This window comes from Lycorma delicatula, chromosome 2 (assembly GCF_047948215.1).
Source record: "Lycorma delicatula isolate Av1 chromosome 2, ASM4794821v1, whole genome shotgun sequence".
NCBI classification, from domain to species: domain Eukaryota; kingdom Metazoa; phylum Arthropoda; class Insecta; order Hemiptera; family Fulgoridae; genus Lycorma; species Lycorma delicatula.
Genome location: NC_134456.1, coordinates 127,039,427 through 127,064,225, shown reverse-complemented (window position 1 = coordinate 127,064,225; position 24,799 = coordinate 127,039,427). Strand labels below are relative to the sequence as shown.

Below are 24,799 nucleotides of genomic sequence, written 5' to 3'. Positions count from 1 at the left end.
TTAACCTGCTGTGAAAACCAAACTTCTTATCTCTGAAAAGCTTTCATTAGATGAAATTGAAATTCTAACTTTAATTATTTTTTTTAAAAAACTTTGGCTGATGGTGACAAGAGAACAATGATTACTTTTCATTAGAAAAACATAAATATTATGTTATGTATAATATATTAAATTTATGTTATATTTTTTTAATATGCTATTAAATATAATATGTTTTTCATTACAAAAAACCATTTCATTATCACCTTTCTTCAAAACAGGAGTTACAACAGTAATGTAAAGCGTGTTTCAGTATTTCAGGAAAAGACCCTAGTATCACACTAACATTAATTATGTAAGGTAAAGTTATCAAAATTTCAAGTTCTAACTCTTTTGTTACATTATTAGTTAAAGCATCCAATCCTACTGATTTTGATAATATCATTATTGTTTTATATTCATCATTTATATTGTATATAACTAATAATATCAATTAATAGTATTATTTATATATAAAATTCAACTTTATCCACCCAAATACAGAATTACACAAAGTAAAATGACACTCACCTTATTTTTTCATAATGTCTACAATAGTACTTTTGTGGCAACCCACATTCTCATTTGTATTTCTTTATAAAATGTTTATTATCAAATTATATATTAAACTTTAAAATTTTTAACTTTTTAATTTTTAATCTTAATTTAATTTTTACAATTTTATATATTACATATTTTAATTAACGTCTTGAATTTAATATGTAATTTGATAACAAACATTTAATAAAAAAGAATTACAACTGATGATGGGGTTGTCATAAAAGTACTATTGCAGATATAATGAAAAAATGAAGTGAGTTTCATTTTACTTGGTTTAATTTTGTACTTTGGTGGATCAAGTTGAATTAAATAACAATAATTAATGCAGAGGTGATATGGATCTTGAAAAGAATGATTTCAGAAAAAAAAATCAATTAATGTGTTTAATGCATACACATTGTGTATAGTGTATAATTTATATGGGAACATGATATAAGAACTACAATATTTGGATTGCAACATTTACTACAAAATCACAGATTAATTAATCAGTACCAACCTTACTTGCAAATCCTTTCTGTGTTAAATATTTTGGTAATATTAGTTTTACTTTTATAAACCTTTTTCTTTCGTCATCCTTTATTAGATTAAATTTACTAGCCTTAGAACTTGTCCAATAGTGTTTAGACAATCTTACCTTTTTATTATGCTTGTAAAACTCTTCTTTATAATAATTCTTGTCAAATATTTTTATGTCCCTTGCAATACTTTTTTAAGTTTCTCATTACAGGGTTGCCTTCATTTCTAAATATGCATGTATACTTAATTTATTTAGTTTAATTAAGTAATAAAAAATTGTCAGCAGTAGGTGTTTTAATTTATTTTAAGTTTGCACATAATTTTTTCTTGGGATTACATCATGGTTATCTGTTTAATATTGTCTAAAGATAACGTAACAGTACTGCAGTCCTTTTCTCTATTTACTTTATAAGAAATATGTATTAAGGGATTAATGTTGCCAGTTTTAAATTGTATATGTTTTGATCCTGAAAGTAAGAACATCATTATTTACTTTTGTCTAATATTTATTTGTTTTAAAATCAATGTTAGTTATTCATTTTTGTTTTCCAGAGGACAGTACCATGAATAAGTATGTTGAAATGAAATTTCATCCACAACCAGATGTAAAACAATTTGGTCACAGTTCTGTTATATTTTCAAAAAATGAACATTACATTTTAACTATTGGTGGTTTTGGTCAACTTGGAAATGGATCACATAAAAGATTGGATAAGCTTAGATGTTTTAAGATTGCTTCTGGTAGTTTTGAAGAGATTGATACTGTGAACATTGGTGATGGTGTTTTTAATTGCATCCATCATTCCTGTGTTTTATTACATGAAAACAATTCTTTACAAAACATTATGAAATTTATTTTATATGGAGGACGAACATCACCACTTACATGTGTAAATAAGATACCTTTGGTTGTAAATTGTAAATTACAAGAAAATGTCTTATTTGTAGAAACAAAAAACTTGATTAATGAGACTTCATCTTCTGTTAACGCAGCTCCAGAACCTAGATGGAGGCATACTACTTGTATTATCAGTTGTAGTAATTTTAAAACGTTCATTTTATTTGGTGGATGCACAAAACAGTTAAAGGTGTTCAACTTGAGTATAATTTAATGAATAATTTAGTTAATATTTTTAAAAGTACTTACTTGTATTTGTAACTGTTGCAATTTTGGTTCAGAAGGTACTATAGTTATTGTGTAATACTATAATGGTAGTTCATTTACACACCTCTGAATCACTTGTTTAACTAAAAGTTTTTCCATCAGTAAGTCTATACACTTATTTCACCAGTGACTAGGATAATATACAGCCCCTGTGGATTCCATTTTGTTGATAATATTAAGAACTTATCTTTTAAAAGCTGAACTACTTGTTTACACATAATTTATACAATGAATACAGTATATAATTTATGAAAACATAAAAAACTTATACACAAAAATACACACACACACACGTGTGTGTGTGTGTGTGTGTGTGTGTGTGTGTGTGCGTGTGCGCATGCGTATGTGTGTGCATATGTATAAACTCAGCCTTTAATTCATCAGTTACTGCCCGTTTGCTTATGAACAATTTCTGCATTCAAACATAATTTGTGGTGATTAGATAGGAAATGTTAACATAATTGTAGTTTTTACAATTACTATATGTTTCCCACAGAAAATGTACAGTGTAATAGTACAAAAATATAATGATATAAAAGTAAGTAAATCCTTATAGTACATTGTAAGCTGCAAAGTCACAAAAATTAGTTTAGTAATATTTTGTATTGAAGTAAGTAATTTCTTAGACTTAAAGAAAGTTTTTGTTTGGAATTAGACATTATCAATTGGTTTTAAATTTAAAAAAAAAATGAAATAAGTGAATAAAGTCAAATTTCCTAAAATCATTTAGAAAAAAGTTGTCTAGGTCATGAAATATTTTGAATTTAAATTGTATAAATTTTAGTTAAATCATTAATACAGGTTAATAATTTTTTTAGGTTTTTGGCGATTTATGGAAAATAAATTTAAATGTTAGCTGTGGTGAATATAAGTGGAAGCAAATCCATTGCTGTAATTCTCCATGTTCTCGATTTTCTCACAGTGTTACTGTTAATTTTGATACTATGATTATTAGTGGTGGTATAGATAGTAACTTGGAAGTACTATCTGATGTTTGGGTTTGGAGTAGTAGTACTGAAGTATGGGAGGAACTCTCTTGGGTGAAACAAGTTATGATACCTCGCTACGGACATACATCTCACTTTATAGGAAATTCTCTTATAGTGATAGGTGGTACAACTACACAAAGCGAAACATGTCCTGGTGTTGCTGTTATTAATTTCAAAGAATTATCTTGTCTTGAGTTCATGTTGCCGGTAAGTTTGATCTCTTAATTTGATAAAAGAATAACGATTAAAATAAACATGTTAATTTTTATTGCTTTTTATTTTTAGGTACAGCAGTAATTAACAATTCAAATTCAAATTATCTGGAATATATAATCTTTCAGAAGCCACATTCTTCATCCAGAAGGTCTTGTTGGAATTACTAATGCAGCCTCTTCAGTTTTATGACTGGCACCATTAACAAAAATGCCACTGACAACTTTACTAAGAAGCAGGTGCATAAATAGTAACAAAAAGATCTTCTGGAAGAACAATATCCTAATTTGAAAGCAAATTTTTAATGTTTAAAAAGTGTTACTACGAGAGTAAGTCATTTATTGTCATGTTGCATAGATGACCCATGCATGGTTTAGTTGTTGTTATGTCTGCACAGGTTTGATGCTGCTAGGTTAGTTCCATTATCTCTGCCCTGCCGTTAACCATGGCTGCTCTGCTTTCTGTTTGCACCAAAGAAGAGCAATGTTCACTGATCCGTATTTTGTCGTGGGAAGGTGTATCAAGGTTGAAATTCATCGAAGACTTTTGGTACAGTACGGGAACAGTGTGTTCCCGCAACGGAGTGTCTACGAATTGGTTGAAAAATTCAAAAATGGTCGCACAAGTGTTATGCACGATGAAGAAGCTGGACGACCGTTTACCGCTACAAATGAGGAAACATTGAGTGTGCACGTGACATGGTTTTCTTAGACAGACAAGTAACTACTGATGAAGTGGCACATCGTCTGCAAATTAGTCATGGTTCTGCCTACGAAATCATCCACAACAGACTTGGCTTTCATAAAGTCTTTGCAAGATAGATCCCAAAACAACTCACACAGTTGCATAAACAAATGCGCTTGGACATCTGCCAAAAACATTTGAATCGCTATGGTAACGAACAGGACATCTTCTTAGACAGAATCATCACTGGTGATGAAACACGGATCCATCATTACGAGCTGGAGAGTAAACAGTAGAGTATGGAATAGAATCATCCAAATTTGCCCTGCAAAAAAAGTTCAAGACTCAACCATCCGCAGGAAAACTAATGCTTATGGTTTTTTGGGACTCACAAGGCCTAGAACTGGAACATTATGAGGAAAGGGGTATGACAATAAACAGTATGCGTTACAGCGAGATGCTTACTGCCAAGCTGAAGCCTGCAATATGAAGCAAATGCCGAGGACTGCTGTTGAAAGGTGTTGTGTTGTTGCAAGACAATGTCCGTTCACATACTGCTGCCCACAATGCTGAAACGCTCCAGAAACTCAACTTTGAAATACTGGCTCATCCTCCGTATAGTCCTGCTGTTGCCCCTTCATACTACCACTTGTTTGATCCACTCAAAGAGGCATTAAGGGGCCGTCGATTTACCCGGACAAAACAGTAAAAGAAGCGGTGCATTCCTGACTTGCAGCTCAACCGAAAACCTTCTTTTATGAGGGGATCAGGAAGCTTGAGCAATTGAGCAACGATGGACCAAGTGCGTTGAAATGCAAGGGGACTACGTTGAAAAATGATGTACCTGTAAGTTTCCTATTTGCATTGCAATAAAATTTATAACTACATTGCAGATAATAATTGACTTACCCCCGTATGTTTTTTGCTGATCAACAAGCACTTTGTTTTTCTTCAGTTAGTTATTGCAAGTACTTTTACCTTAAAATGTAATAGAAGCTTATCTTTGAGGATTTTATTATAAAAATCAATTTATATAAAAAAATTAGTTTTATATATCACACTAAACCTTGTTCTTTTGTGCTTTATTCCCTACTGCATCAATTTATTTGAAGAAAACTTGTAGCATTTGTGGTTAATTACATAAAGAAAGTAAATTATTTTTTCTGTTTTTGTGATAATGCAAATTCAGTTTTCCTTAACTTTATTAATAGATGTACTTAAAAAAGGACACTTAATTTATTAAAGAACAGAATTCTGTCTATTGTTTAAAGTTTAAAAAAAAATTTCCATTTGTCGATTTCAGTTTGAAGACAACTTATTTTTTTAAATTTTTTATTATTTGTTGTTTGGTAAAGATAGGAAATTTTATTTCCATTGAACTGTGTGTTTAAATAGCATTATAATATACATGTAATTTAAGTTAACAGTAGGTGAGAGAAAGAAGAATTTCCTTCAAAGTGTTTGGAATTATGACTATTATAGTGTTAGTAATGAATACAGTTGGTTTTCATAAGTATGTTAGAGAGTTCTGTATAGTTGTTTTGCTGTAAAGTGACTACATTCTTTCTTAAAAGAAAGCCAACATTGCTAGAAGTTTTAATAGAAATTTATCCTTTCACTATTCTTTTTTCCACCAAATTATTAATTGGAGTTGTGTACATTGTAATAATATTGTTAATATACACATAGTTCAGTACACTAAAGTTTCTTATCTTTGTTCAGAGCCAAAATATTTTTATATATATAAATATATATTATAACATACATTTTGAAAATGAACATTAAAAATTAAAAAAGTGCCAGGACTGATAAAATTCTGTTCTTAAATATGCTTAAATACTTAATTTATAAAGAAGATAAAGAATACTGAAATTGACTTACAATAAAAAAAGGTAATTTATTTGTCATTTTTCATGATTTCTGTGTTTTCTTAAATAAATTGTAAGAAAACATATTTTTCTTAACGAGTACTGTAATTTTGACTAAACTCATTTTTACAAGTGTTTTAATAATTACTTTGAGTAATTATTATATTGGAACTTACATTATTGGCAGTATTTTTTTAATGAAAAATATGAACCATGATTAACAGTTACTGGAATAAAACAATAAAAAAATACTAAAGAACTGTTGTGTAGAATCTACCACTTATCTAGATTGTTAAGATTTATTTTTTGTAAATGGTTCTTGTTTGATCTGTTTTGTATGTTATTACAATTTGTAAAAAAAATATGTTATCTTATAATATGTAGTATTATGAATTGAAGTAAAATTTTTTGTACATGCCATTTGAAAGAAGTGGTTATGTCAGTTAAGAGTTATTTGAATACTTTATTTAAATAGCGTTGTATATTGTTTCACTTTGATGAACAGACGTTCCTAATGCAATCATAGTAAAAGAATTCTTATATGTGACTAAATGGATAGTGATAAAAGTAGACAACCAGTAATTTAGACTTGTAAGATAACTCTGGGTGATTTCAAATCAGTAAAATTCTGATATTACCAGAAAATTTTTAACATCCCAATTGATATTTACATTTACAGTAATTGAGCTTGGAACCTTGATTCCTTTAATAGAAAATTCAGAACAAATGTTTGTTTGATTTTTTATTCTTCTTCAAAACATTCTGGCATTATGAACAACAGTAAATGTTTACAGAGGATTAAATTAGTTATTTCTAGAAAATGGATTACCTTATCTCTGATAACATGTTGTAGTGTATTACTGGCTTTTAATAGCTTTCAATTTTTAATTAAATTGGAAGTATTGAATTCACTAGAAAAGTTAGGTATGCATTTTTATTTTTACTTCATCATTGTTAAAAATATCATACAAATAGCTCTAATCAGTCTAGGATAATTCATTTAGATTTATTTACACTAAACAAAATCATGAAGGGAAAACCTTTCTTTATTTTAAATACATTTGTGATTGCAACTGTGGCAAATTATTGGAAATGTTGAACTAATAAAAATGTAGTTCAGCTATTTGTTTAAACTAGTCTTTGAAAAGCAACATCACATGAATTGTTATGTCATTAACCTCTAATAAAGTCAACCCATGAACTTTAGTAATTGAAATAATATTGAACATCATTTTTCAAATTTATTGTTAATTATTTAATTTAAAAAATGTATTATTATTACCCATACGGTTTGTTTCAGTATATGGAGCCTTCTAAATCTGTAATGTTACAGAATCATTCTAGCGTTTTAAAAGATGAAACATCTATATATATTATTGGAGGAGGTGGGAATTGCTTTTCATTTGGTACAAAATTTAATTCTTATATTATTGAAATTCCATTATCACAATGGCAATTAAAATAATTTTTTTTTAACTGTTTGCTTTTTTATGTTACCTTTCAATTTCCTTTGGTATTTCAATTTTTTTCAGTTATGTAATTCATGTTTTTACGTCTGTTAGATGATGACACTGAAAATTCAGCTTCTTTCTTCATATGCTAGTTATACCATCATAATGATTGGTATCAAAATGTCTTAATCTAGGCTTTTACGTCTTCATCCTGCTTGTTGGTGGCACTGTTAGATTTTTCTAAAGCCTTCTTTCAGATATATTCTTAAAATTGACTTTCAGGTAATCATGCTGTAAAATACAATTATATTACTATTAAAATGAGTAGTTTTCATGTTACCATAAAAATCTGGTGGTAATATATTTGTATATGGAAAGTAAAGACTATTTGATAACAATTTTTAATTTTATTTTATTACAGTTAATTCAATTTTACTAATAATCTCTAGCCTACTTCTCTATACATTAAGATATTTGTCACAGTGATCCATATCATCTTACTCCTTCACTGTCAATCCATTTAACTACTGCTCGAGTGGTTTTCTCAACTCTTCATGGCTCAAGAATTGCTTGTTAAAACAAATCCCTTCAATGTTTTCAACTGATGTAAGTTGTTCAGAGCTAAGTCAAAACTGTTTGGTGGATGACTGAAAATACCCTTTCTCAATTTTCTCAGCAAACAATATGTTATAGCTGCAGAATAAGAGTGTACATTATTGTACAGTAAAATATGCTCTTTCTCAGCCATCCCTTTCACCAGTTTTGGATAGTATGGCATGATATCCGAAACATTTCAGTATATTTGGGGTTCTTTAGATACATTTATTTTATCAGATTGATTTTGTTTGTGCTTTTTTTAATTTGTAAAATTTCCCAAGGGTTACTACAATAAATCAGGTGTAAAAAATATAAAACATTAAAAATATATCTAAGTAAATATGCCAGATAGTGGAATGCTTTGATTTGCAAATATTTATTTTATATCAATTATAAAAAAAAGAATAGAAAAAAATTAAATCGATGTTTTTTCACTTTTTCTTTATTGGATAAATGTTATGGCAGTGATAAATGAATGAGTTTATTTAGTACCTCTATAGAAGTTTCCACCCATTCGTAAGACTATTTTAATTATTTATTTCATTTCATAGTCAACAAAATGCATTCTCTGTTATGTTCCTTTAACTACATGAATAAGAAAGCCAGAATGAGCAAGATGGGAACAGTGGATGATGTGGTTTTTCACTGGCAAGATTTCAGAAAAAGTGGTTTTTTGTAACATATGAAGTGCATTACCATGTTAGTAAGTGATTATGCATGGATGTTTGTTTTTGTTTCTGAGAATTTCCTTATAATGGTCATCAATCACAGTCAGTCTTTACCTTAGAAAGACATCAAGAATATCACATGTCTTCTGTTATGTGATTTATCAAATTTGGACATTTCGCATCAGTGACACATTGCTAATGTTCATGAATTTATCTGAATTGATCCCATGAATCTTCCCGGATTAAACTTTTTTGGTTCATAAAGATCTAATTTTACTTGCAAGTAAAATATTATTTTCTACAGGTTACTCTACCTGGTCTACCATCCTTTAATCAGATTATAATTTGTTACAACATTTTACTGCCCAGTAATTTGTGTCAATTTCTAGTTTTCCTCAGGCTGGTAAAATAAACTTGAATGAAATTTCTTTTCTGGCATTTATTGAGTTAACATTACAATTACTCTGATAATAATCCTCATTAATATTATTAAAAGAGTCCACAGATAGAAGGCAAAATGATTGTCTCCAACTGTAAACTTATATGACTATTAATTATGATTGAGAGCCTATGATTCAAATATTTTTAAACATACCTGAAGAATGCAAGAAGAATAAGCAATTGTTGTGATCCCTTTATAAGGGTGTAAGGTTTTATGTAGAAGTAAAAGTTTCAATTTAAATGTTTAACAGTATAATCCATGTGAGGCTTCAAAAAATTTCACCCTAACATTAACACCCAGAAATTTCATCTTTAAAGAATTCATTATGACCTTTCTATCTCTATTGCAAATCAACAACAAACAATGTTGCCACTGTTAGCAATAAAAATTGTAGCATAAGGAAAATCCTTGATTTCCACACAACCAGTCTGCTGAGCAGATTGTTGTTCATTGTGTAATGAAGTTCATAAAATGGAGGCCAAACAGGTCCAAAAATATTGTGGCCTCTAACTTGTGCAGACAGATTTTATTTTTATGACATTTTTACTTAAGTGACTGATATTTCATCTCCAAAAGTGTTATATGACACCCTTGTTTTATTTAATCCCTGGTAACAGTAAAATCAGTATCTTCAAGATTCATACCGTCTTCAGTGTAATGTATAAACAATTCTAAATTTGACTTCCATTAACATTTTTATTTACATGCTCCATTATCATTTAAGTATTAATATTATGGCTTACAGAGATGATTGTAATTTGAATATATGCTATATAACAGTAATATTGTCGGCCACAGGTGTACTAACTAACCTCCAATAGAGAAATTTCTGAACAATGTCTTGAGTTCTAATGTAGCTATATTTAGTAATGTGATACCTAATACAATCAATTAATTAAAATTAAAATGTACTTTTCTTCTATAAACTGTGCTCAAGCATACAGAAATGTAATACACTAGAGCTACTCTAACGTTGCTGAGAAAATCAGCTAATATCATTTAATCGCTAATCAGTTTGAAGGTCAGGTATCATATAAATCTAGTTTACAAGGAACTGTAGGAGTTGTATATGTCTGCTTCTTACTGTAAACATAGCTTGAGTCAAGTATGTTATATTCTATAACCCTAATTTAGTTTGATCAGGAAACTGAGCTACAAGATTAGTTACTCCATGTTTGTGATCATGATCACACCATTGGGGTGTGATAAGTCACACCATACATCTGCCGACATGACTATCTAAACAACTTGAATTTTTGACAAACATCATTGTTACAGGTCTTTACATCTGATTGTTGTTATACAAAATGTATGAGTCCCTTGTCTACTGTTATAAATGAATAACATTAAGTATTGCACAACATTAGGTAGTGTGGATGTGTGTAAGTATTTCTGCCTCTGATATCAGTACTACTTCTGTTTATTTGAAAATACTGTTTATTTACTGTTGATATTATTTATTTATGACTGTTCTCTAGGATAACTTATCAATTTATATATTGCTTTGTTTAGCTTGTTTTAAAACATAGTTAACTGAGAAAAAATTATAGTTAATTGAAGATTTTTTTTGTGGCATCTTGTTTATGGAACATTAAGTTTCATAAGTATCAAGACAAAAAGAAGAGAGATGCCTATTTAAAAATCTAAAAGAAAGTTGGTTTGGATATAAACCATGACTATTTTTCTTCTTGAAGGAATTTAATCAAGAGGTAGCTGCAGTACAGACTCTGAGGAGCAATATGTGGAATTAGTTGGTGTAAGTAAAGGTAATTTTGACCAGCCTCTGTGGCACGAGTGGTAGCATCTTGACCTTTCACCCAGAGGTCCTGGGTTCGAATCCCGGTCAGGCATCGCATTTTTCACTCACACTACAAAGCATTCATCTCATCCTCTGCGGAAAAAATTGCTTAAGTGCGGACCCGGAGGTTAAACAAAAAAAGTAAAGGTAATTTATATTAATTCCTTATATTCTACATTTTTAATTACAAACCTCATGATTTTTAGACATAGTCATCTTGTGCTGTTATCGGTAATGGACTGTGGTGTTATTGTTGTCTGATCCATAGGATGATGAGTATGTGTGTGTGTTGGACTGGGATAAAAGCAGTAATGATGAGAATTTTTTTTTTTTGCTTGATGAATTAATTCACCATAGAAGCTTTGAAACTGCTATGTAGGATTACAGAAATGGGATTTTTCTGCATATGAAAAATGCCATACTGACTAGGTTTCAAACTTGGGATCCCCAAGTGTGGTATATTTTAAATCATATTTATAACATTACAGAGTCTCTGCTGATAAATGAAAAACAATAATTAAAACTGATCACCTGTGAAAAATTATGTTTTGTAATTGAATCTTTGTAAATAATTTCAGAAAAGACAAATACTTTATAAAAAAAAAATATTGTCTTCTGACTAGAAATTTGATGGAATTAATTTCCTGAGCTAAAAAAAAATATATATATATAAACTATTTTTTATAATGTTGCATACATCTTTAATTCTTATAAATGTCTCTAAACACATTGAATGTATATTTTAGATTTGTAAGCTAAATAAGTTGGTTTTTATTTTATTTTTTATACTTGTATTCATTCTGTTGCACTTGAAAATATTTAATATTTTTTATAATAGACAATGAAAGAATTCACATGAATTTTTTTTTTAAGGAATGAGATTAAGCTCTCTAACATGTTAAAAAAATTGCAGAATGCCTTTTGTGAGTTCATTCTGTAGAATGACCAGTTTTTTATAAATTGTACAAATGCTTCTAAGATTGTTTTGAATTTGTTGAAGATGACTGAGTTAGAATCGCATGACCACATCTGTGACTAATGAAAATGTGGAATAAATAAAGGAAAAATCATGATTAATTAATTTATTATTGTAGTAGTTATTGAAGAAATTGGTATGGGTTAAAATTATGTAGTTCTTGTAAAACTCTTTTCAGTTATGATGTAGGTAAGAGATAAACTCTAGAAAACTTTGGTCTAAAATGTATAAATTTTAACCAAAAAGTGCAACAGAAATGATGTAGCACTGTTAAAAGAAAGGCCTAGTTATTTCAGTGGAACCTGCAAAGTGATCCACACTGAAAAAATAACTTCTAGTTAGAGAAGATATTCTTGACTGTTTTCATTGATAACTGAATTTTTCTCCATGAATTTTTACCACTAGGTTGTTGGTCAGTAAAGAATACTATTTGGGAATTTTGTGTCTTTGACATGAAATTATCCATAACAAAGTTCCAGATTTATGCAAGAACAGTTCATGGAAATTGTATCAGTTTACACGTTATTCCTTGTTAAGTAATTTTTGGCTAAAAATAGTTTTCAATATTATCACAACCACTAATTTACCAGCCATGACCCTGTGAGAATGTGTTTTCTTACTGAGAATGAAATACTGTGAAAGGAAAATGTTTTGTGGCCATGGAAGACATTAAACAAAATTTGGTAAGTGAGCTGAAGGCTATTTCAGAATTATGGCAATGGTTGGTAAAAACACTGACGCAAATGGTGCTTGTTTGATGGAGGCAGTATAAACATAGATTAATAAATAAATGTTTACTTTTTTTTATAAACAAGCATTTTATACTTTTTTCTATAGGGTTGCCACATTATGCAGATTTATGATTATTATCTTATTTAACATTATTTACATGGTTAATTATAATATTTTATTTCCTGTTATATTTAAAGTATTCAACAACTGCTATATTCTTGCTGGAAACATGTGAGAGTGTATAGCACAGTTTCAGTGGTCTGGCTTAAATGGGGTTGGGAGGGTATTGGAGTATCAAAGAGGCTGGAATTCTGGATGCTGAGGGATTTCCAAAATGAATGTGTAATTCAAGAAAAAAGTAGACATATTGATAGTTAATAATTGAAGTTTTATTAAGATAACACTGATAGACAAAAAAAAAAAAATATTCTCTATGTGTGATACCATTTCTTGCATAAATTTCAGATCTGTAAATACAATTTTTTTATCACCCTTAGTTTTAAATAAATTATGCTTAAAAAAAAAATGCTTAAGGGAAAATATTGTTAAAATCTGTAAAATTTATAATTTTGCATAGCCATACCTGTGTTAGAATGATTTCTTGAATTAATGTCCAACAGTAATCGGCTAGCATGTTAGTATTCCACATCCCTTTATAGCGGCTTCCCATCACCGAAATGGCTTTGTGGAAATGTTCACAGTGTTCATCACTTACGTCTCCGAGGTTGTCCAGAAAAAAATCCAGATATGAGTGGAGGAAATATATTTTCCAAGACATATTACATCACATAGCTCTGTATGAAATAAGAAGTTGATTAACAATGTCGCGGTAATTGTCTGATTTTTGTTTTCCGAGAAAATGTTTGAAAATGCAGATTCTAAGGGTTGCAATGTTGTAACACATCATAAATTATGTTTTAGAATATGGAACAATGTTTATTCTACATATTTAAATTTGAGCTATAAAACACTTACATCTAAAATTTTAACAGTTTTTTTCATAAGGGGTGGTTATTAAGAATTGAAATGTTGCCGTAAATAATAAATTGTACTATAAACAGTAAAGGGATTTTAATTCACTATAAATGCACCGTTAAAACATTTCAAACTGTCGAAAACTATTTTTTTTTTAAATTTCATCATAAGGGTTGTTTTGTAAGGATTGAAACTTAATAAAACATCATAAATTATATTCCAAAACATAAAAGAATGTTTATTCTACATATTTAAGCATGATTTCAATCTATGAAAAGTTTAAATCTATGGTTTTTGAAGTTTTTTTAACAAGGGGTAGTTTTCACTCCCCCCCCCCCCCCAAAAAAAAAGGAACATATAAATTTTGAAGCTGAGGGTAAGATAAGCTTAATTACAAATTTTCATGGAAATCGATGTTATCCGAAAGAATTCTGAGTTGATACTCTATTTTTACTGTCCATGTTTTATCTATTGTTTATTGCTTTCTCTATTTTTTATCCATGTTTCTTGACATAACTGAGAAGGTTTTTAGATATATTTCATCTCAAAAAATCTTGATGAGCAAACTGATTGATTACTTTGAAATATTCAGGATACATTCATATTACACAATGGAAAGGTTTAAGCCACAGACTAAGGCCCTAGCCCTTTTGAAGTAAACATATGGAAAATATTCATAATTTCTTCACCCCCCCCCCCCCACCCTATGAGGGTGAAGTTGTAAATTATAGATATTCATTAAGGGAAAAAAATATTAATTCTTTTACTTTGTTATTATATTTCTGCCTCCACGGTAATGAAATAGTAATGATTTTTTTGTCGTCAAAGATGTGTGTACTTAAATTACCACAGCTACTATTATTTTGTCTTTTGTAGTTTAGTTTCTTTCTAAGGTTTATGAAAAATATCCCAGAAGAATAAAGCCATAATTTTTCTTGTGAAACAACTGTTTTTGTTTTTGCGATTTTGGAAATGAAAAGGTTGTTACAACTGCATTGATATTCTGCTTTCTGGGCCAAAATATATATCCAGGTATCATCAGTAGTAACAATAAATTGCAGAAAAGGTTCTTCCTTCTTCATACCTTGCCAATGCTGACTGCGCCATCCAAGTGTTATTTGCATATTTTCTGCTGACTTTAAATCAAATTTGTTTCAATACTAAATTTCATCTCTGCGTATAGATAAAATAATCAGGGCTATCTATTTGGCTTGGTTAGTATTTTGTATTTGTATTGGCGATATTGTCTAATAGCGGAACAATAATATAGATTGTTGGTATCCATGGTACCAACTACCATGGATATGGTAGTTCCATATGCATTATCTCGCATTATAATTCAACATTTATTTTGAATAAGTGCATAAACTCTTGTCAGCGTTTTCTTTTGTCATTTATATTTTTGAGTGTTGAGAAATGCAGTTCAGTCTTAATGTGTTCTCGGCAATTTTAAAAGATTTTTACTCCATTTATACATGTTCATGTTTGACAACTTTCTTCACCAAACTGCCTTTTAAGTCATCCATAAATTTCTGTTGGTTTCATACCTGCTTTTGTAAGGAATTAATAATAATGCTTTGTTCCATGCTTAATTTATACTTATTAAATGAACTTTACTGTATACTGCTCATTAAATGACTGAAATAAGTTAATACTTTGGTAATTGTTTCTTTTATTTGCCATATAAATCGAATTATAATTTAAACTTGAAAAGCTGCACACAGAGATGTACTGAGTTTGAATTGGCTTAGGATGTATAATATTTTATTATAAATATTATCAATATATATATTCTATGATAAATATTTCTTGATAATCTGTAAAAATTTTATTTGACATTATTTAGTGTATCTTTGCTGATAAATTAAATTATACATTAGTTTTTGGTTTTGTTTCTTATACTTAATTTGTTTTTACTTTATTTAATAACAATTCATTTCCACTTGCATATTTTTGTGAACAAATGATTTTATTTATTATCTGCTGACATAATTACAGTATATTGTGTGTTAAATTATTCCCCGATATTCTATATAAATAAAAAATAAACTAGGGCCAAAATTGAACTGAGGAATAACTAGTTCAGTTTAAGAAACTCTGAAATGTGAACTGTTTTCAGCTTTAACACCTGCATCTAATTTCAACTCACTGTTTATTATTACTTTGGTCAGTCTTAAATCATGTAAATGTATTGCCTGAAACTCCAGTATTATACAAATTTTACCCTTTGTGCAAAAAAGATTTACAAAAAAAGAAAAGAACTTTTTCTTTACTCAACTATGCACTTTGATATTATATTTATTTAAGTTTATTTAAAAGCAATTAAATGAGAGATAGTTCATTAAGAATCTTTTATAATGTTAAATTGATTTTATCTTTTATAATTGATTTCTTGTTTTACTTTGATTCCAAGGTTATATTTTTAGAGCTGATATTCTGCTTTATCTGGTTTTATGTAGCTTTTTATTTTTTCATACCAATTATGTTTATTTACTGGCCATTTACAATTCTTAAAATTCAGTTTAACAGTTGAAACATCATTTGCTCTAATTACAAAAATATTGAATATGTAAAGTAATGGTGTAATATTTTTAAAATACTAAAAATATCCATTTCTTTAGACACAATGAAGGACTGAAAAAATTATCTATAAGTAAATTATATAATATGATTAATATGGTAAAATAAAATTGTAGCTTAAAGAAAAATAAAAATTGATAGAACTTATTTTAAGAATACCATTATTTCTTGATATACACTTAAAGGATATTGTCATAATATTTTATAATATAAATTAAGATATTTTTATGTATTATTATTATTAGTAAAGGTTTACAGTAATTGACCTCATTTATTTCATGTTAATACACTTTTTTTTGTTGTGAGTTACTGAAAATATGATGATTAAAATGAATATCTCTGGTGAAAATTATAAGATTTCTCAAATATGCACATCTATGATCATCTTTGATTTATAACAGAAAATTAATTTGATTCTCCAAATTTGTAATTTGTTTTGTATGTTCTAGCTTTGCATTCTTTTGTAGTGGCATAGTACTAATATTAAAATTTACATATAAATTACAATTACACATAAACACTATTTCTTTACTATATTTGTTATTGATTTTAAACCAAATTTATTATTTGTAGGCAAAAATTTACCATTTTAATTTATAAAGGCTAATCAAAACGGGGATGTAACTGTGAATGTTGATATTTAGGTTAAAAGAAATTAAATCAAGAATCTTCTGAAGATTAATATTATTATATCGTAATTAAAAGAACTATAACGGAAAACGTATTTAATTAATTTAAAAGCTTCATTTATTTTGACGTCTTTTGATAAATCGTTTTAATTGGTATTATTGTGAATAGTGCTTTACGTTTTAAGGATAAAATTAAAACCTGACCGTCTCGGTAAAATAAACTGATGTCGAGAAGTAATAATGATTTAAAACATTTGATAAACGACGGTTTATTTTATTTTATTTTTTTGATAGGATCGTGAGAGCGTTCTAAACGCAATTAACGGCATAAGATGCCGGTTAGGTTCACGGTACACAGCGCAATGCCAGAAATCAATAGAGAGATGTGGCGTTAACATAAATTACCGGCTCGGCTGACAACATAGCGTATCAGCATCAGCAGACTCGGTTAAACAAAGCAGGCCGCCGGTCACGTGTTTTACCCTCCTCACAAAGACTAATCAAATACCCTGCGGGTTTTTAATTCTGTTGTTCTACCTATTCTCCTCATTCTTTGCGTTCTGAAATAATAGGAATGTTTATTAGGATATGTAATTTATAATATTTTTATTGCTGTCTTGAAGTAGAAGTACGCAGTGGAATATTTACCGTTTATTTCGTTAATGGGCGAAGCTTTCTTCATAAAAATCTTTCTTTATTCCGATAAGTCACCGGTATAAGCTATAGAACTTATACTTGCCTTAAAACCCTATTATTAGGAGAATTATTTGGGTTGTCTGCATATTTTCTTTACGGTTTAAGCAACCAAATACTACAATATAATGGATGATATGTACGGGTTAGCGGCCACTCCCAGCGAACTGGTCTTGCTTGTCTTTGTAGTTATCGATATGCAACATAAACGCGCTTTTCGCTTTAAAATATTTAAAAAATGTTAATATTGCGCGTAAATTTTCATAATTCAAGATCGATAATGAAAATACAATACATATCGTTTAGAGTAACCTCGAAGGGACCGGCCTGTTAAGGTTACTGTAACCGATACAATTTTACAATCATAAAAATAGTGTACTACGTATAATCTAAGGTATGGAAATAGCAACGTACACATACCACCTTTATTGAAGTGTTGAATTTGTATTTGAAAAGATTTTGTAATTATCTTCTTATCTATAATTACATTATGTGTATACATTGTATTTTATAATTCCAAACACTACACTTAATAAACAGTTATAAAAATCAAAACAACATCCTACCGATTTTTTTATTAAAAAAAATACGAAAACGTAAAACTTTAAACGCATTTTATTCATTATTACTTTAAGCACTGTATAACAAGTAAAAAATCAATTAAAAATAAAGCATTTAATGCAAAAAGTAGTACGTAATTTTTATATGTTTCTTCACTTAAGATCCGTAGTACGGTTTTCGTATTGTATTATTTAAGTTCAAAACTGATAACTTTGATTCTTCCGAAGCAATATCTGTGACATTTAGAAAAGTGCAGATAGTTTTCATGGTTTTACACACTTGAAGGAGAGACGGCGGGTTCACTTTATCAGTGTCATTATCATCCTCTCCACTAAGATTGTCCTCTTATTTTTCCACAAACGACCCTACTTTAGTTCATAGTCATTCAATAATTCCCGAGATACTGCAGCGTTCTCCAAATTTTCCCCCCGTTCATGAGAGATTCCACATTATTACTACTTCTAATGGTGTAACTTCAATTAAAACTCCAGCATGTCTGAAACATTTTCCAGTTGTCGAAGAAGAGACTTCATTCGAATAATTTCTGTTTGGGTACTTTTCTCAGTATTTTGTATCATTCGCAATGTAAGACGTTTCCGGTAGTTGACCTTTAGTGCCTTGATCTAATGGTTGCAAAATAGAAGTTTTGTTTGCCGGTATAAAAATTACATTTATACAAGATAAATTGCTTACGTTGGGGGATGCTGGGAAATTGTCAATCGGTAAGAGAATTTTTTTTCTCTTTGCTTTTAACTCTTGGTCACGTTTTCGTAACCGCGAAGTAAAAATGTTCCCTGTCATTCAGGCTTTTTGTTGCTTTCGTAAACGGCAAAGTAATATTTTTAAAACAGTGGTTTATCACTCCTCCCTACAACTAAAAGCTTCCTTTTGTTGCTGCTGGTCTTATTAGTTGCCACTAACAGTCATTCGAACTTTTGACAATTTTTATCCCTGCACATTTGTCACCCTAAAATCTGGTGTTATTTAAAAAACCAGGCTCGTTTCATCGGAATTAAATATTTGTTCATCTGAATAGCCTTCACGTAACTTTGGCCACAAGTTCTTTAGCAAATTTTCAGATAGAGGGAGTGCTAGCAGATTCACCGCTATTTATCCCGCTTGTGATGTACCGCTGCCGGAAACGTTGAATCCATGCTGATGTAATTTATTTGTTGTTGAAACTTTTTGGCAAAAAAATTTGCTTTTTCAAGTAATATAGCCCAATTTATCGGAATGTTATTGGCTCGTTGTAGGGTGAACCATTTGAGCAGAGGTTCTTCTACGTCTTGGTTTTGATTAGGCCGAAATCTTTCCGATTGGACGTTGTTTGTCTAAAAACTCTTGGATCTTTTCTCGATTTCTCCAAATTGTGGATATAGTAGAGTGAGAAACGTTTAATTCTTTAGCGATCTCCCCGTTTATTTCTCAGTCTTCTAACCGCCAAATAATGACTATGTGAAATTTTTCTGTGTTGCCATTAGTTAGCACACTAAATATACTATTAAAACGTTTACTAATAACTTAAATTTAATCAACAGTAAACACAGACTCGAACCGATTTATACGCCATGCTCGAACACATGCAACTAATCTTAACTGAAAAACACAATGCATTGTAAGCTATGAGAGGGGAAAAGAATTCGATAAACATCATGGATACAGTGGTCTAACAATCTTATCGGTTACAACGGTGCCGATTCATATCCTGTTAGTATAATTAATTTATCCTGATTCATAATCTTTATTACTAATCGTCACTATAAACGATATATTTTTTTTAAGATATTGAGAAATATGGTTACTGTAAACGATATGTTGTTTTAAGCGATGTTATTGTAAACGATATTATTTTGCATTATCCATGTAGCTCGCCAAACCTGAGCTAGCAGTGTGGTTACTATAACTGATACGTTGTTTTATCCGATGTTATTATATGCGATTTGTATTGTATAAAATAAATCGTAATTTTTAATGTAAGAAATAGTCTACTTCTTACAGAGTCAAGTTAACGTTCTCTTCTGGACATATTTCTGTCAATCAACTTCTAAAGGCGATGCCTTCTCGAAATAGCCGAGTCTCAATCACTGCAATCTTCCAGCCGTTGTACTACGTGAAGTCCATCTTCCTGTGCATGTCTTGAAGAATACAGCTCTGGAACGTTCCTATGTTTCTTCTTCATACTTCTCTATCAAATATATGTATTAAGAATCGATTACACCGTAAGAGATGCCCAATCGATTTTGCCTTTATTTATTCAATCAAGTTTAAAAGCGATCTGTTTTCACGCACTTGTTTTAGAACTCGTCGGTTACTTTTTCTATTCACCCAGCTTGGCCTCAGCAGTTTCCCCCGGATCCACATTTTCATTGCCGCATGCCTTTTCCTTCCCGTTTTTTTTAAAGATCAATCTCACATTCTCAAGTTAACAGACCGTTTAAACAATTTATCGTGATTCAAGTTTATATGATTCATATTTTTTGTTTGGACCATTAAAAATTTATTTCCTTCTGGGTATTCTTATTAACGGGTTAAAGTATTTCGCTAACATTTATTGCTTTTTGCTTTCACGAGTTTGGTTTACGAATTCTATTCAAAGATTTGAAAAATTGTTTTGCTATTTAAGGAGACAGCTGGGAAATTTTATGGTATTTCATTGATGTATATTTCGATTGATGTCAAAATACATGTAGGAAAGTTTTAGGAATGAATAACAGAAAAATTATTTTCGTATCAAGATCTCATAGAGTAATTAACGAAAACGAAAGGTGAAACGAAGAAGAGCCAATGACTGTACTTCATTATTAAAACTTAAAACAACATTAAAAAGTATAAAGCAGTTGGTTGTATTACTTAAAATTCTGCTTACTTCGACCGGTTTAGACTAGTAAGGTTTCTAAAAATGTAGTATTAACTTTTTTTTATTTATTTTCAATTTGCTCTTTTAACTTTGGTGTGTATGTACGTATTTTAAGATTGAGTGTGACAGAATATTATTGATTGGCGTAGTTAAGAGGGAAGAAAAGTGAAGCCAGCTGTATGCCCGCAATTTCCAACTGATTAATCATAGTAAAGGCAGTTACTTTTGTACGGATTTGAACACTAGATCTTAGATATACCGATGTTCTTTGGTGGTTGGGTATCAATTAACCACAAATCTCAGGAATGGTCGAACTGAGACGGCACAAGACTTCACCTTATTTACAGTCATACATATCATCCTCTGAAGTAATACCTTACAGGTGTTCCAAAGGCTAAACAGAAAAAAAAACTGATTAATTCATTAATATTTTTTTGTTACAACTTCTAAACAATTTGCTTCATCATGTTTTAGACCAAATTTAACTATATTAACAGTTTTTATGCCGCGTCAACATTTATGAATCTAGTCAATTACATTTTTTATAGTTTGAATGTTAATTTGTAGGGATCTATTTGATCACTGAATGCTTTTGAAAACACTGTCTTATGTTTTATCAACGTTTCTTTGAAAAGGTTAACATGAAACTAATTTATATGTCTCATTTAACCGATGTTGAGGCACAGACTTTATCATATTTTACCAGTGGCGGCTCGTAGCTAAAATTAGTGGGGATGCTGCTCCAGAAAATTTTTTCTGGGTATTTTCAAGGCCATGGTTAAGGTTTCCTGTAAAATAAAAGAACCGAAAAAATGAATCAAATAGAGTGTTAGAAACAGGATAATAATCTAATTCTACACTTTAAAAAAGAATATGGTACATGGTACACAAGAATATGGTGCATGGTTTTTAAGCACAATACACGCGGAGTAAAAAAAAACTATCTTCCACTAGCACGCCAGGGTTGGCACTGCGGAAGCGACAGTGCTCTCTATCTCCCTCGCAGCCTTGCGTCCAGCTTCCTATGTACGCATGCGCACAACAGCTAAACTCTACGTCACTGGAACTATGAAGTGCACGGTTTCATACAAAGATTTCTGTATATTTTTCATAAACTGGGGGATGGCTGCTGAGATTAAGCTTAAGGATTATAAATTGTGAAAGTATAAAAAAAAGGACTCATATTAAATGTTATCGATAATATCAAGTAAAAATAAGGAGTGCTGCAGTTCCACAGTGTCTATACGCGAGCCGCCATTATATTTTACAGTGCTTTGCCCCTTTTTCGTATTTTTAAAATTTACATATTGTACGTAGCCTTCTGTTTACATTTTAATTTCAAACAAAAATTAATGCCCGTACTGAATAAATCTTTTGTTAATCTTTGTCTGTAGATTATATTTCGGCAGAAAAGATTCAAAACTTCCGTAAATTAATAGGAAGATTAATTACAGAAAACAGCTTCAATAGCTTTTGATTAAAACTCTTTTTGGATTAATTGGGAGATGTGCTTTCTTTTTGTGAAAAATAGTTTTGATATTTTGGTTGTTTAAAAATTTATGGAAGTCGAGAGGCCTGTATCTAAAAAAGATTTTTCTGTAACGTGCCGTAATCGAGTGATCAGGTTGGGTTAGCATATCAGTCCTACTGAAATGCAAGTTACATGTAACACAACATGTGGCAACTTTTTCCCTTAACTAAATACTGAATATCGTTAATTCCAAAGAAAGCCACTCTAGTTCTTCTTGTAACAACATTTTTAATACTCTACAACAACTAACAAATAAATAGCAAAGGAACAAAATTAATGTATGTTTTCTTGCTGAGAAACATTACGTTACGAACACTCATCTCATCTCAATCGGGCAGTAGTTAAAAAATAATATTTAATCTTTGTGGGAAAGCACAAAGATTAGATTGAGATCTTTCTTGTTGGGGAAGCAGAATGTAAATTGGAACGGTTCTCTTTGACGATTGTTACCTACCAAACAGGGGGATATTACCCGTCCTGGCTTTTGGCGGTTGGATAGGGGGGACGGTTTTTTTTTAGGGGGGTGAGAAAATGTATGATCCCGAATCTGTCCTCAGAAAAATTCGGGGGGGGTCAAATATGTATCCGACCAAAAGTGCCAACCAAAAAATTCGGGGGGATTGGGGGGTCTATGGGAGGTATTGGTCTCGGATCTACCTGATCAGAGAGGATTTTGGAAAATATTGGTCAGGGAAGGAGTTAAAGGAACATCCCCCTCATAAGAGCCTCAAACACTTAGAAATCATTCTACTAGTATAACTTATTATGTCGATAATTATTCTCAGTTGTTTACTACAACAGCCGTGACGTCACAAACTTGTGGTTACTTGTCTGTTGACTTAACTTATATTCACTAACCTCAACGGCCAATTTAACATTGGCTCTTATGGAGAAAAAAAGTTACAACAGAAAAAACGTAATTACAGCACAGTCCGGTCACCAAAATTTAACACAATTGTCCATTATCCTTACCTCGAAATGATTCACTACTTGTCCAATAAAAAAGCCGCAAAAAACCAAACCAAAAACGCAGAGCTACAAATACACGTCTACTCGGACTGAGTATCCACACTCGACTTAGAAAATTTGTTTTAACATTACCATTTCTTACGCACGCGCAAGATATTGAGCAAGTGATTGAAGTGTATAAGGACTGGATAGTTTGCGATCACGATCTGAAAAAAATTTTGAATAGAAAATTAAAAAAGCTCGGGATTAAAACAAAACAAGCGGAAGAAACGTTACGTGTTATTGAGAATTGGCATTTTTAACAAGAAGGTTTACAAAACTGCATGCAAATCAATAAGCGTGAAGCGGATTCCGTTCACTAATAATGTGTGATCAGCATGAAACGTGCAGCTTCCCATCTCGATTAGGATTCTTTCATCGCTCAGCAATCTCCTAGCGTTACGCAACCAAACAATCCTATTAGTTCGTGAAAGGGGGATGTCGTTAAACTTATCACGGAGTCAACAGTAAAGCTACCCTTATCTTCCCATTTCTATACTACTTGCAATTTTAAAAACTTAACTTTTTTAAATTTATTACGTTAGAAATCCATTTATTTAACGCCTGATAGTTTTTTTGAAATAGGGTTAAGATTGCCAACTGACGTCAAAATAAAACTACTGATCTTAACTATTGTCCTAACACTTTAATATGATTGAATCTATGCTCAAGTTATACAAGTACAAACTAATAATGTTTTTAAGAAATATTTTTTACGTTTAACTTTTAATTTATTTGAAAATTTTATTTTGCTACGTAACTTTATTCCTCTTAGCCTACCTAACTAAATTCCTCTTGTTGAGATTTTCTTTAGTCTTGGGATGGTACATAAGTTGTTTTTCGTTTAGTTATATAGCGTTGGATGTAATTGGTGTTCAAAGCTATGTTAATGATGACAAAAACATATCTATTATGTATTAATATAATATATATTTTCTGAAATTGAATTTTAGACTGGGTTTAGTTCGAAGCTGTATAAGAGGTTTACTATATAAACGATAAAAAAATATTGATGAATTTTATTACTGAAATATAATATTCTTCAGTAAAGTGTTTTTTAAGGAAGTCTAATGATAAATTGTTATATTAAACTTTTGCTACAGAAGTAAATAATAATGAAAAAATCTTGTCGGTTTTTTTAAATTAAGTTATTGGATTCATGTATCCTAATTACGCTTTGTTTATAACTCGTAGTTTTTTTTTGTTTTTGTTATTTATTTAATCAATAAAAGTTTATATTATTTAATTATTTTATTATTTTTTACGGCATTTAAGATATTCTAT

General features: G+C 30.2%; 1 protein-coding gene across 4 annotated transcripts in view; it reads left to right on the top strand.

Moving 5' to 3' along the window:
• LOC142319209 (tRNA wybutosine-synthesizing protein 4-like) overlaps positions 1-7,757 on the top strand; it is a 52,156-nt gene extending 44,399 nt beyond the window's left edge. For 2 of the 4 annotated variants that reach the window (XM_075356224.1, XM_075356225.1), the window contains exons 7-9: positions 1,651-2,186; positions 3,082-3,459; positions 7,318-7,487. In XM_075356224.1, the coding sequence (XP_075212339.1) occupies positions 1,651-2,186; positions 3,082-3,459; positions 7,318-7,482 (1,079 nt within the window). In that variant the 3' untranslated portion in view covers positions 7,483-7,487. Of the gene's footprint in view, positions 1-1,650; positions 2,187-3,081; positions 3,460-7,317; positions 7,488-7,549 lie in introns of those variants that run through there. The other 2 variants (XM_075356226.1, XM_075356227.1) reach the window with 2 other exon arrangements.
• Positions 7,758-24,799: the final 17,042 nt, after the last annotated feature.